Source organism: Haliaeetus leucocephalus, unplaced genomic scaffold (genome assembly GCF_000737465.1).
Source record: "Haliaeetus leucocephalus isolate CR32 unplaced genomic scaffold, Haliaeetus_leucocephalus-4.0 Scaffold195, whole genome shotgun sequence".
NCBI lineage: Eukaryota > Metazoa > Chordata > Aves > Accipitriformes > Accipitridae > Haliaeetus > Haliaeetus leucocephalus.
Window position 1 is genome coordinate 3,597,604 of NW_010972631.1, and position 14,068 is coordinate 3,611,671.

A 14,068-nucleotide genomic window follows, 5' to 3' on the forward strand; every position below is an offset into this window, starting at 1 on the left:
CCAGATGGGAAATAAACTAATTGTAAAATGTCATTTCCCTTTGTAAGAAGCATGGTGCTTCTTACCCTGCAGGGTCTGAGTGTAGCCATGGCTACGACAGTCCAATACAGCAGACTAAACAGCATCTGGAAGTGTCCCTAGTTGTTTAGAGACCCAGCTCCCACAGGGAATTCTCTTTCCTTGCAGGACAAAAGTCCTCACCCCAAATCAGAAAGAGACTCAACTAGAATTTAGTTTCAAAGAAATGGAAGGAAAGCTTTTTGGCAAAAGTGTACTAAATATCGGTAAACTAAGCTGAGAAAGTCTTTAGTGTCTCTAGATGTATGTTAAAACCACTTCATTCTCTCTCATGCACCTTGGAATTAGGTGTCCTCACATTGAAAACTGTTGGAAGGTATCCATTTGGCTTTTGGCTGAGCTGCTGTAGCAGCTATTGGTCTTCCTTAGAAGTGTAGCCGCGTGCAGTCTTTTAATTTATTCAGTTTCTGCAATCTAATTTGTGTTTGTGGGTCTTTCAATATTTTCATAAGTGATGTCTGGGACTTTTGGGTGATCTTCAGCCTTAATGCTTGTATAGCTTCCGAGAGGTGAAAGCGGATGCATTTAGTCTGTTCTGATCTCTGTCATTTGTCATCATATCCCCATAAATACCTTCAGTATCTTTTTTTTTGTAGGATGTCATCTTGCCCTGTACTATGGCGGTAGAATAACAACAGCCCAAACATAGATCCAGTGATCTTTTCTCCCTCTTTCTATTACAGCTTTATAAACCCTAAGGTTCTTTCACCTGACAACTTTAATGAGGATAGATGGTGCTAACTTCTTTAGCAAACCTTAGAGATTTTCACTTTCTAAATGGCATGATTTTTTCCAGGTTACTTGAAAGAGTGGCCTTCTCTGTATGCAAGTTGCATTTTCTACCCCTAGAGCAGTAAAGCTGACAAGTAGCGTCAGGCCAATAAAAGCAAGCAAACACAACATTGCATCTGATTTGCCATCATCTTCTGAAGACAGTGCTTACATGATATTTCAAACATAGTTTCTCCTAGTCCAAATATTTGTCAAGCCAATGCTACCTTAATGGTTGAAAGAAATGTTTAATATGTTTCATGGAAGAACTTGAGGCTTTTTTCACTGCCATAGGATATCCAGACAAAGGATTCCTATATATCTTAGCGATGCAATGAGGACCTTTAAGTACCTCAAATCTAAAAAACCTAATATACGATCCTGACTCCTGCCAGATGCTATAAAAGATAAAGAAAATATGGCAAGCTGAATACCCGTTTGCAAGTAGTAAGTTGAACAAATGCAGTTGCCTTCTGTTAGCTCGCAGCTATTTGCAGGGTGTCAGCATGCCCCAATTGACGCCATTGCAGAACATTTGGAAAAAAGTGTCTGCCAAAACACTGATCGTATTAAATCACTGAAGATTGGCCATTAAGGGTCACCTATAGATATATTTAAGGATTTCTGGAAACAGTTTTGTCTCCACCCCTGCTACAGCATGGTCACATCCTTTACTTCGGAAAAAGCTTTGTAACTTTATCTGCGTCCCCTCTCTGTACTCAAGATGTCAGGAACAAGGGCAAACAGGATTCTGACCAACTGCTATAAATCTGTATTGGAATAATAAAATTGCTCTTATTTTATCATTCTAGAAAGCATCTTGGTTTTTGGATGGGTGGTGAATTTTTTCCCTCTGTAATTATGATAATTTCTTTATATTTATATTTTCTAAATATTTTTTTTAGAACCACAATAGCAATAATGTTGCTATGGGGATAAAATATTCACTTTTTTCCTTGGATTCTTGTTTGGTTTTATTCTGACCACAAATCAGCTTGCCTTCCCCCCCCCCCCCGAAACATATAGAATATGATTTTCAGAAATGAAAATCAGTGAAAGCCTTAGGTTCAAAACAAATACTTTTATGTGGTTTTCTCTAACTATTAGAGAGCATTTTTCAAAATTGGGAGGATTTTTGATCATAATTTCCTATAGGGGAGAAATATTAATTAATATTGCAGTGTCAAGCTTCACAACATTTAGAAATAGCTGAATTAGATCAGCTTGCTAGCTTTGGTCTTCTCCAATATATTTAGGAAGGGTGAATCATAAGGACAGGGTGGAATTTTCTTTAAGACATGAGAAGTGGTTTTTTGTTTTGTTTTTTTTTCTCCAACCTCTGCCTGGGAATGGACCGATTCCTGAAAAAGAATTGGGTCTTGTGTTGCCAAACAAAGGTGTTTATCAGGGTGGGGATCTCTGATTTGATCACTGCTGGAAAGAGGCAGGGTGAGGACTCACAGTTAAGGAAGTTGAAAATCCCCTTGGAGAAACTAACCTGTTCCCTGCCCTGCTGCGGGGATGTCAAACAAATCTCTTAAAATTGGTTAAAGAAGTCGTCCTAGGTACAAGTCCAGGATTGCAGTGTCTGAAATCCCCGTCACAAGTGGGGTTGGCTCGGGCCCCTTGTCAAACCCAGCTGGGGCAGAGCAGGGTGCCGTAGCACTCCCTTTCCACACCCATCTTGGTTTTGGTGTGTCTGTTGAAAGAGTTTTTGCTACTTGAGCACAGTCAGTGGCTTAAGGCAAGTTTGCAAGTCTTGGGAGCCATGCATTTGTTTTATGTGGGTCTCCCAGCGCTTATCACGTGGTAGCTGGTTGTAGTCATTGCTGACAGTGATAAATTTGAAATAGTAGCATAAATTTCTCTAGCCTTGCTGCCTCTATGGAGGTCAATTATTTCAATTATTTAAATTGTTTTGATTTTTTCCCCACCCCTGTACTTTAAAATTGTCTCAACTGGCAATGACAAACTTCTGCAGAATAAGCCAATCTACATAAAATAAGTGTTTCTCTGTGCAGCATAATACTGTTTTTATTCTAGTGTTATAGCACCATTTCACTGTGCCCACAGTTGCAATGCTTTCCTCCATTATGGACACAGAGCCTGTATTTTATGCCAACAGAAATATTTACACGGAAAGATTGCACTGGATTGGAATTAACTTCGGTATCCATCATGACCTTAGATGTCATTAGTTTTTAACAGCTGTGCTGTTTAATTGCATCAAAATTATATGAAAAGAAACAGACCTAAAATAAAAATGTAGAGCACATATAATTTAAGATTATTATTCCATCTTACATGTGTGGACTGCCATTTAAATAATTAGGAAACTTCTACCTGGAAGTTATGTTATGACCAATTTAACATTAAATCAGTGCAGTTCTCAGAAATCAGGATTTCTGTCACAAGCATTCTCCTTTTTAAGACTTAATTCTTTTTAACATTAACATTGGAAACGATACATTTGGTACCTGGAATTCCGGTTCTTGAAATCAAATTGTGAAGAAGGTTTGGGAGTTGTTGTTGTGGCTGTGTTGGGCATGGGGCTTCCAATTCATCCTCTGACTAAGAATTTGAAAAATGCAAAGTTGAATGACATGTAATAGCTCATGTGTTGATATCATATATCTCAAATTCTGATATTATGTGCAAACTAGAAAACCTTTTTCATAATCTGAAGTGGCATTTGCTTCTATTTATTAGAATAAAACAATTAAAAAAATCCTATAAAGACATATACTGTAGGGTTATGTGAAGTATATTTTTCTTCCAGTATATTCAGGATATGGCCTCTCTGTTACTCAGTGGTAAATTTACGTTGAGATCAGTATGCTTTCAGGTAAATCCCTCACCGTAGGTTTTGTATACTTTTCCATGTGTATCTACAAGTATGTGCATATACAAGTACGTGTATGTACAAGTATTCTTCTGTTTCATTTTTTGCTCATTATGGGTTAAAAAAAGAAATCCATTCACCCCATGTTCCTGGGCAATGGGCTCCAGGTGGCCCTGCTTGAGCAGGGGGGTCACACCAGATGACCTGCCAGCCTCAGCCACCCTGTGCTTCTGGGACTCTGGATCCCTTTTCAGATATACCAAACGGTTGCTCTTTTAAAAAGGCTCCGTGTCTTCTTCACTAGAGCCGTTCCCCCTCTTTGCACTGCCTGCCTGCTGCAGCTGCAGAGCGGGGCAGTGGGCATACACAGCTTTGAAAAGCCAGATCATGGCAAGAAGGAGGAGCTCCATCTCCTAAAAGAGGGTCCTTTGAACTACCCACAGCCATAGCATTTATCTCACTAGCAATTGAGATTATACCTTTGAGATAGGATCTTTACTCTCACCTTTTTCCCAGTAAGTGTAGGAGAGGGATGAGTTTTTTCCTGGCACAGTGTTATTTTGGAAGACTGGCCATGTTAACATGTGATTTCTATTATGCTGTGTATTGAGAAATATGAATTTCACTTTTACCACTTCCTAATCTTTTAGTCCAGAATGAATAGCTCAGATTTTAGGATATACTGCAGAAATTCCTCCCTTCTTCTTGTTCGCTAGCTTTTTAAGATGAGGTAGGGAAAAAGACATAAAGGAACTACTAATACTTGATTACAAGTTTTATTTTTTGAAACTTTAAATAATGGACAAATGCTTCGGCACCGTAAGCCATTTCTTGCTAATTTAAATTAAACTACATCCAATAAAAATTAAGTTCTCATTCCTCATATTTTGGGGCTTTTCCCTCCCATTTTTTTCTTTAATTGTTGCATCTGCTGAAAGAAGACTCTGTGCTCCAAAACATTTATAATGTGCCAGCCCCAAAAGGCCATGGTCTCTAGGATTTCCTTTAACATGTTCATGCTCAGTCGTACAGTTTACAGTAACAAGTAAGGCTAAAGAACCTTGGACAGAAAACAAAGACTTGATAAAGAATAGTGTACTTTGAAATTTCACATCTACCATATTTTTACAAGATATGACTTGCCTTCCTAGAAAACTGTTAACGAAGTGTTTGCTGTCACAGCAGCTGACACTGCTTTAGAAAGATATCCTTTGTTAAACTCGCTGTGGTTATTCTTCTAGAAATTTGGGGGAAATAGAATCGGTTTTCAAAATCATGTCCATGAACAATGTCTATCTTATTCTGCACACAAAGGATTTAACCTGTGCTCTGTGGGAGAGGGAGGCGAAGCCATTTCTCTCCTTCCTATAGTGATGACAGTTGAAAAAGCAGTGAAATTCTGCTTCTGCTTCGTAATGTCCACGAGAAGTGGTTAGGCTTTGGCAGATGGATGTGAATCACATTTTGATTCTTTTAAAAAACTCAGGTCAGTGTTCAGGGTGAAATTTAAGGTCATGCCATTAGTCAGAGCAGTTCCGGTTAAACAGATCTGCTATTCACGCTGACGGTGCCCCCCCTTTCAATAGGAAGGAATACGGGAAGCTGCTGACGAGGAGTGATGACAGCCGCTGCCAGCAGCAGTGATAGTGGGCTCAGTAATCTAATAAACTGGGTTGTTATGCTTTTTAGAGTCAAATGGCTGAATAAAACTGACGTGGAGTACTTTTAAAATACTAGTTTTAGAGCAATTCTTCAGTGCAAATTGTGATTCATGAAAAATGCAATGTTTAAGTCTTTATATATTGCTATTATAACCTTTGTTCTGAATCACCCTCATAATGAACACACAGGTAATGATAATTCACATCCCATGTAAATAATCAATGCAAAATGTTATTGACATTCAATGCAGTATTTTATTCATGTTTCATATGTCTCTTCTTTTTCCTTAAAACAGAAGGTGGTATTGTAATAGGGTTTGTAGCAGTATCCCAACTGGTAATACTTAGGCGTAGTCCATTTTTCTGGCTAACAAACTTAGCAACGGTACATCAGCCATGAAGATAAACCAGATCCCAGCATTGCCATTTGTTGTGAATTTATGGTGTTTCATTTTGTCTCTGTCGCCAGAAAGTGGCTTGAAGAACAGCTTCCCCGGCTCTCTGAGAAGTCCTCTGATGAGGGCAGAGTGCTGCGGTGGCCACAACTTCTGTCTTCAAGGGCTGGAAACAGGACCTTACAGTGCTCCAGCTCAGCTTTGCTTTTCAGGAGACCAGATTGATGGTCTTAGGAATAAGCTGCATTATGGAGGCTTCCTCCTTCTCCCCCACTGCAAGCACAGCTGTGTAATGTGAAATAGAAGAAAGAATTTGGCATCCAATGAGAGGATGGGATTTTTTTATTGCCAGTTACGAGGATTGTTTGGTAGAGTACCAAGGGAAACTGAGAGCGCGGTCTGACTTCTCTCTTTTGCCATTTTTGGTCTTTGCCAATTTGGCACTCACCAGAGGAAGACTTAATTTCATCTGGGGAAGAAACAAGCCAGCCCTTCGGTACTGTGGGGTGGAAGTGTCTCAGCCTGATGGTTGTTGTTCCCAAAGCCGTGCTTCAGAGGAACCATTTTTAAAATTTTTTTTTTTATTTAGAAATGAGGGAGAAGAGAGTAAATGATCTCAGCTCTCAGAATAAGTCATAAAAATGACAAATTTGTATGGTCTAAACATTAAATGGGCTGAGGACAAGGTGTTCTGTGTTTCTGTGATTGAAGGGAAAAGCCATAATCAAAAGCACGTAACAAACTTTTTAGTTCTAAAGACACATGTTTTTGAACTGTCCAGGTGGATTTACTTCAAAAAGTAACTTTCTAAGCAACTTCTAACTTTAAAATGTGTTCTTAAATTTTACTAAGTGTTACCTTTTATTTTTGAAAAAGTAATACACAGATTCAAACTCAGGCTTTAACACCCAAACGATGTCTTTTAAGGAGAGGTTTACCCAGTACCAGACTTCTTACTACTTCTGTTCTTTTAGTTCCTTAGCTACATGTATTTGAAACTTAATGCTCTGTGTGCCTGCAATACAAACACCTGCTTTGAGCATCCCCTTGAGTGTAATGTAGAGATTACTGCTATCCCAGCTTTAAACCTCACCTTGCTTATGAGAAAGTAGACTTGCGAATAGCAAAAGCTTCAGGGGAGCTGCACGTTGAGGGCAAATGTCCAACGTGCAGATTCTGGCCCACGTGCTTTTGGAGGGCTGATCATACTTATTTCATAATTTTTCTGAAGGAAAAATCAGTAGCAATGTGAATTCTCCCCTCAAAAGCAACCAGGTGGCTTGTAGACAATTGCAGTTAGGGCTGCAGTGATCAGGGACAGAATTGCAGGAGCCAGCAGATCTCCTCCTTGTAAGTTCTTGCTGGCAAGCTTCCAAAATCATTTATGGCCTCATCTTTGGGTCAGTCAGTGGCAGCTGCTGCCTGGAGAAGGAAGAATTTGGTTCTTGTCCCCCCTGTTCAGTTCTGGGAATATCTCAGGGCCTATGTTAGTCTCCCTGTGGTTCAGCTCTCTCTGAATCCGGTAGGCATCATAAATCTTCAAAGACAGTTGAAACGCTTTTTACCACTTCCAATACCTAATTGCTAGTGGCTGATACAGCTTTTTCAGTCCTGCTGAAATCAACGCTGTCCACTATTGGTTCTTTGGAATCTCCTCTAAAAAGACACACTGAGCACAACCTTTCTGCTGGCAACATCTACCTCGCTACCATATCCCTGTCCACAGGATGTCTTTATGGGTTCTGTGAACTTGTTGAAAACTGATACACTTTCTCAGGTTTTTTTCTAGTTTTTTTCCAGTATTTAATGGATCCAAGTTCCTTGCAGGAATAAGGAATCTGACTGTCTTTGGTCCGCCCTGTGCCTGGGCTTCAGTGACAATGATCATTTGTGAAAAATACAAGCTTGTTACCTGAAGTCAGTAATCCATGAAAGAAGGCCTTCCCCCTCCAGTAGGCTTTGTTGGAGAGGAGTAACTGGTCTTTGGATCAGAAGAGCCAGATATCAGGTCCTGGTGACTAAATACAACTTTCTTCAGCATAACAGAAGGTGACAGCTACACTCAGCAGGGCTAATGATTCAGCTGCAGTGTTGTGTATAGATTTGGGTGCTGCAATTCAAGAAAGATAAGAAACAGCTGGATAAAGTCCAGAGGAGAGAAATGAGTGCTAAGTGGTTTAGAAAACATAACTTTCTGAAAGAGTGGAAGAATTGGGATTGTTCCAGTAAGAAAAGCAGGTTGGGACACCGTTAGTCTTCAAATATAATACATGCCTTTTTGCAAAGAGAAAAGAACAGGTTTTCCAGTGGTAGGTAAGACAATAGGCCAAAATAGAAGAAGCAGCAGCAGCAGCAGCATTTAGATTTGAAATTTTCAACAAGAAGTGTATTGAAGCACTAGAATAGCTTGCTGAGGAGATCATAGGAATATGTGAAAGGAGGTGTTAGGAACAAGTTAGACAAAGATCTGTCAGAAATCACAGCAATATGGTTGATCCTGCCATTGTGAACAGGTTTGGGTTAGATGCCTGCTTGAGATCCCTTTATTGCCCTACTTTTTATTAATAGGTGTTTCTCATGATGAGGACCAAAATCTTTCCAGTCAAAGACAGACAGGTATCTCATTCTTTGTGGTTCTGATTTTGAGAAGAAAGCCCTCCACAGGCTATATCATAAAACTAAATGTTAGCCTTTGTCCCAGTGTGGCATAACTCAAAGATAGATTTAAAAGGCACTTCCAGTGTTTTAGATGCTATTAAGCTGGAACCCCTTTCACAGTGGACTGGAGTCCTGAGGGCTTTCAGACACGGTAGGACAGTCGGTGTCTTAAATAAGCTGGCCTTACTGTTTCAGCTAGCTTAGCTTCTCTGTAAATGTTCACAGTTTGCTCTTCTACTCTGACAACCTCCTCATGAGAAATAAAGTTTTATTTTAGTCTTGACTTTTACTGTATTTGAAGTACACCTTTTTGAAGAATGAGACCAGTATCTTAATTTCAGTATCTGGAGTCCTTCAAAATACCTCTGTCTGGGGTCTCACACCCTTTCCTTCTGAAAAAGGTCATAACCAGAATATTTTGTAATAGTTTGAATCCCCCAGCCATTATGCCCAGCAGAATCAATCAATCAGTAGAGCAAACTCCAATTCCACTGAACTTTTTGTTGCTACCCTAAGTACTTTTATCTTTTAGCCGAAAGATGCTGTGGAATTATTGAAAATGTAATGCTTTGTAATTATTTCCAGAATAACCAAATATATTAATTTTTTTTTATTTCAGGAACTGCATCTGTGGCAGTTGCAGGTCTTCTTGCAGCTCTGCGTATCACCAAGAACAGGTTATCAGATCACACAGTGTTGTTCCAGGGAGCTGGAGAGGTATGTATTTTTATACATCAGGAAAAATTGTACTATGAAGATTTTACTTAATATTTGATCAAGTTATATGTATCCAGTTAACAAGAAGATTAAATGGGTAGAATGATCACTAACACCTGCTGAAAGTTGGTTCTTAATTCATATGTAAACTTACAGAAAAATCTCTGATCATCTGCTCAAGCCTTGTATTTTTCATAAGACATTTTGCGGACATCTGTTCTCTTTTTAAAACTTCAGGTTTCAGCTCTTCACCTGTAAATTGTTGAACTGCTCTCAGTATAAACAAACAAAACTTTTTGAAAAAATGAGGAAATATATCAGGCCACCAAAGAGAAATGAAATAAAATGTGTTTACCAGAGTCAGTGTTATTTAGTGAGAAGCAGTGCCCCTTTGATTTTTCCTGCTATTATATATAGTTTTTCAGTATTCTGCATGTCAAGACCATCCATTTCTGAAGATTTTAATGCACATTATTTTTTGATACAAATTTTTCAGTATAAATTTCTAAGTGACACTCAAGTGAAGGTTGTACTTATCTACAATGTGGCTAGCTGTCATCTCTTGTATGAAGCCTACAACCGCATGCAGGCTTCTGAAAAATATTATTCATGGTGTCGTGGTTTAACCCCAGCCAGCAACTAAGCACCACGCAGCCGCTCACTCACTCCCCCCCATCCAGTGGGAGAAAATCGGGAAAAGAAGTAAAACTCCTGGGTTGAGATAAGAACGGTTTGACAGAACAGAAAAGAAGAAACTAATAATGATAATGATAACACTCATAAAATGACAACAGTAGTAATAAAAGGATTGGAATGTACAAATGATGTGCAGGGCAATTGCTCACCACCCGCCGATCGACACCCAGCCAGTCCCCGAGCAGCGAATCACTGCCCCCCCCTTCCCAGTTCCTAAACTAGATGGGACGTCACATGGTATGGAATACACTGTTGGCCAGTTTGGGTCAGGTGCCCTGGCTGGGCACAAGAAGCTGAAAAATCCTTGACTCTAGTCTAAACACTGCTGAGCAACAACTGAAAACATCACTGTTATCAACATTCTTCACATACTGAACTCAAAACACAGCACTGTACCAGCTACTAGGAGACAGTTAACTCCATCCCAGCTGAAACCAGGACACATGGTCACCAAACCCCCCTGTAGGTGCAATATACTAATCCAGCTTTGTGTAGTCCAGATATCTTTAATTTGATTCAGTATTTGCTGCTACTGAGATCAGGTCTGTAGTTTTCAGAATGACTTGCATCCATGTCTGGCATGTCACTGCCTTTGTACATCAAGCCTGTCTGTCTCTCTGAAGTTCCTTCCCCTGGTTTTGCTCCATGTTCAACAGACAGATGAATCCACAGTCTAATGTTTATTTTTTTTGTTAGTATTGTCAGTGTGCCTGTTGCTGCAAAGAGGTAATGGTAGATATCATCCCTGCCATGGGAGCTCATTCCTAATATAACTACTTATTTCTTAACTAAAAAAGGGTAATCTCACTTGATTCTCAGTGAAATTGAATAACGGAGAACAAGAAACAGAATCAACCCCAGAAATATGTGTATGAGTTGGTAATCAGAAACACTGAGTGGTCTGTTGACTCATTTTGTTGCCTGTTATCAATCTGTACCTGGATGACATTTGATCTGTTGGATGAAATATTATAAAATCCAGTAAGAATGATACAGGTTTCAGCAAAATATTGGTACGTGAATTTTTCTTGCCCCTGCTTTCACTGGGAGCACAGTCAAGTCTAGAGTTACAAAACACATAAATAGTAGGTAAAAGGAGACTTACCTTCTTGATGGACATTTTGAAAAAAGATAAGAGCAAAAAATCTTTTAGGACTGAATTTTACTCTCTGGCATGCAGAGTGTGGTTTCCTTTGGTTTAAATTACCAAAAAAAAAATCTAATGAACAAACTAAAATTTAAAAAAAGAAAAAACATTTAATGTATTCTGAGATGATTATGTGGAATAAATATTAGTTTTAGCATTTTTCATTAGAGTTTAAACATTTATTATGCTGTCCACACTGTAAATGCCATCTTAAGATTTATCTATACTATGATTTTTATATATTATTTCAAATTTATCTATACTATTTATCTACATTATGGTTTCTAATTACCAAATGGTAGCAACAGTTCATTAGTGTTTACTTTATGAAAAAATAATGATTCAAGTTTATTGTTGAAGAAAATTAAGAAACTTATCTAGAATAGTGGGTAGAGGGAACAAGTGAACAGGGGATTTCTTTCATTTCTAGTTTCATATGCTATTTTTCTTCTCCTTCCTTCAGGCTGCACTGGGAATAGCAAACCTCATTGTTATGGCTATGGAAAAAGAAGGGGTATCTAAAGATACAGCTATCAAAAGGATATGGATGGTTGACTCAAAGGGATTAATAGTAAAGGTAACACAATTTTCTCATTCCTTTAATATCATGATAGTTATTTGCAGTCTGTAGGTAAAGGCAAGAACGTAATCTTTGTGAAAGCAATGACAACAATTTATCTCTCTTGATGTAGCAAGCTGGTTTTCTTTTCTAAAGTGTATTAAATGAATGACAGACTCCCATGTTACTTTGGAGGAGGCGTGATTATGCTTAGAGTTCCTGCTCTATTTCTGTTAAGCATGAGCACATAATTAAGTGGATTTTTCAGCAGTTCATTAAAAACCATGTAAGGAAAGAAATGTTCAACTTGTGGGTTTAATATTTCCCATGTTAATGTGGCTATTATTTGTTAGCATAATCTTGCACAAAGATGTATAGATACATTATTAGGATAGCATTCAAGGATTTTTTAAAAGGAACAAAAATATTTTTGAAGAGAGTATTTTCCTGGCATTGCAAGCATGTCATCCTTCTGCAAGAACTGAGTTATATTGCATCAAATAGCTTCTATGCACAGTGATATAGCTCATGTTGCAGATGTTGTGGTCTGCAGTGCTATCAACACTGGTCAGAATTTGAAGCTGCTGAGAGACTTCATCAGTCACCCTTACCTCATTCCTTCCATGTGCCAAAATAAAGAAACATATGAATTTCATGTGCCAGAATAAAGAAACTGGTATGTTTTAAAAGGTGGTTATGTATTTAATAGTTTGTGAGCTACTTAAAAGAAATGGATGAGAGGCCAGTTGGCTTTGCTTTTTCACCTTGCGTGTTGGTTAGCAGTGTTCTTTAGCTGTCTAACATTTAAGATCTTTTGTAGTTCACATATCTTTGCATCAGGAGCATGCATTCTGCAGCCAGTATCTGTGTTGGTTTATTGAACAGCACCACAGCACCTTTCACTCCTACTGTTAAAGGGAAGGTAGTAGGACCATAGACATTGAGATGGGAGAGTATTATTAAGGTCATCTTGGACATGCCTTGCCAGAAAGCACAAAAGCAGCCTGATCAGGTAACAGAAGAATGCTAGGGTTTGCTACTATCTAAGGCACAGATTTTTTTCTGGTGTTTTTTTGTTTGTTTGTTAGTTTGTTTTAATGAGTGTGTTTAATCTTTTTGGTTTTCACCTAATAATCTTAAAGTGCTTTTGTGTCCAAACACAGATGACTGAAGGCCTGTGTGTCTTCTGTGGCTGTTGAAAGCTAGAGGTTGCCTAAGAAGAATGGTGTGTTGCACAATTTCCTCCACCACAGAGACTGGGATTATCAGATAATACAACTGAACTAAAATCACCTCCTGGTGGTGTTAAGGAAACAAACTGACAGGGGTAGAAGTATAGGAACTTCACAGCCCTAAAAGAGTAAAACAGGTCTCGCTGCGTGTCCGTCCAGCCAAGGTGGTTAACCAGCCTTTCTTCTCTCCTGCTCGTTTCCTCTTCCTGCTTCTTTTACACCTCTCGCTGCTAATTTGCTAGTCAGCCGAGAAGTTGGGTTGTTGCTCTTGGTACGCAGTGACTAATTCCTTTCACAGTTTCTAAATTTTTAGTGACTCAGTGACTGTACTCTTTCCTCACTACCTTCTAGCTTCAGCACTCTCAAGTGGGGCCAAAACCAATCAGCATCTCACACAGCCTCTAAGTTCCCTTCCTCTGCTTATTCTTCTTGGTGGGGCTTTAATTTGGGTTTTGTCCAAAAAGCAGTCCACTGAATTTCATGTCCTGCCTGGAGTATATTTGTGAACTGTTCATGATAGCCAGACATAACAGCTGTCTGAGCTAGATTAGGGCTGAATTTGTGGCCAGATGTTGATGTAAGCAGCGGGAACCGATGGTGCGCGTTTCGGGTCATTGCTGGTGTTCCTGGAAGACCTGGCAGCACCAGTCTCCCTGTCTGGCCGTCCTGGGGGGGCTTGAGAATGGGTGGGTGCTTACTGCTGTGGTGTGTTTGAGTGCAGAGCCCACTGGACCTAGAAGCTGGAGATACTTCAGTGCAGGGCCTGAGCTGGGCATAAGGAAACCCATCCTTGGTCTAGGGCTATGCAAGTCCTCTCTTGGCTTTCTTCTGCAGCTAAATGTTCCCCCTAAAAAAATAAAAAAATAAAAATAATAATAATAAAAAAAACCCCCCCCCCCCCCCCAAGAAAATAGAGCATAAGCCTCTTGAAGCTTGTGATTTAACTGCTGGGAAGTCATATATACAGCAAGTAAATAATTAAATAATTAAGCTATTCCTGGTTTCTTTTTCTGGCCTGAGAGAGAATGCTGTACTTTAGGTCTGCTTAGGAAATTATTTTGGCTTTACCTGATTGCAGAAAAGTGCTGCAAGACTTGAAGGACTTTCCAGACTCTTAGAAATGAGATAAGAGAAGTAGAATGAGGCAGATTTGTGAGAACTGTGCAATGGGACTCTTTTGTTAGAAACATTTCATTATTGCAAAGGTGAGATTTGCCAAGCCACAGCATAGCTCACCAGTTAACTAACTTTTGCATAAACTAAACGGACTTCTATTTCTTACTACTAAGGAGGTATATCAATGGAAACCTGT

The 14,068-nt window shown here is 39.2% G+C and overlaps 1 protein-coding gene across 1 annotated transcript in view; it reads left to right on the forward strand.

The window, feature by feature from the left end:
- ME1 (malic enzyme 1, NADP(+)-dependent, cytosolic) overlaps positions 1-14,068 on the forward strand; it is a 180,651-nt gene that overhangs the window by 142,298 nt on the left and 24,285 nt on the right. The window contains exons 8-9 of the mRNA XM_010565742.1: positions 9,025-9,122; positions 11,429-11,542. Of these exons, the coding sequence (XP_010564044.1) occupies positions 9,025-9,122; positions 11,429-11,542 (212 nt within the window). The remainder of the gene's footprint in view (positions 1-9,024; positions 9,123-11,428; positions 11,543-14,068) is intronic.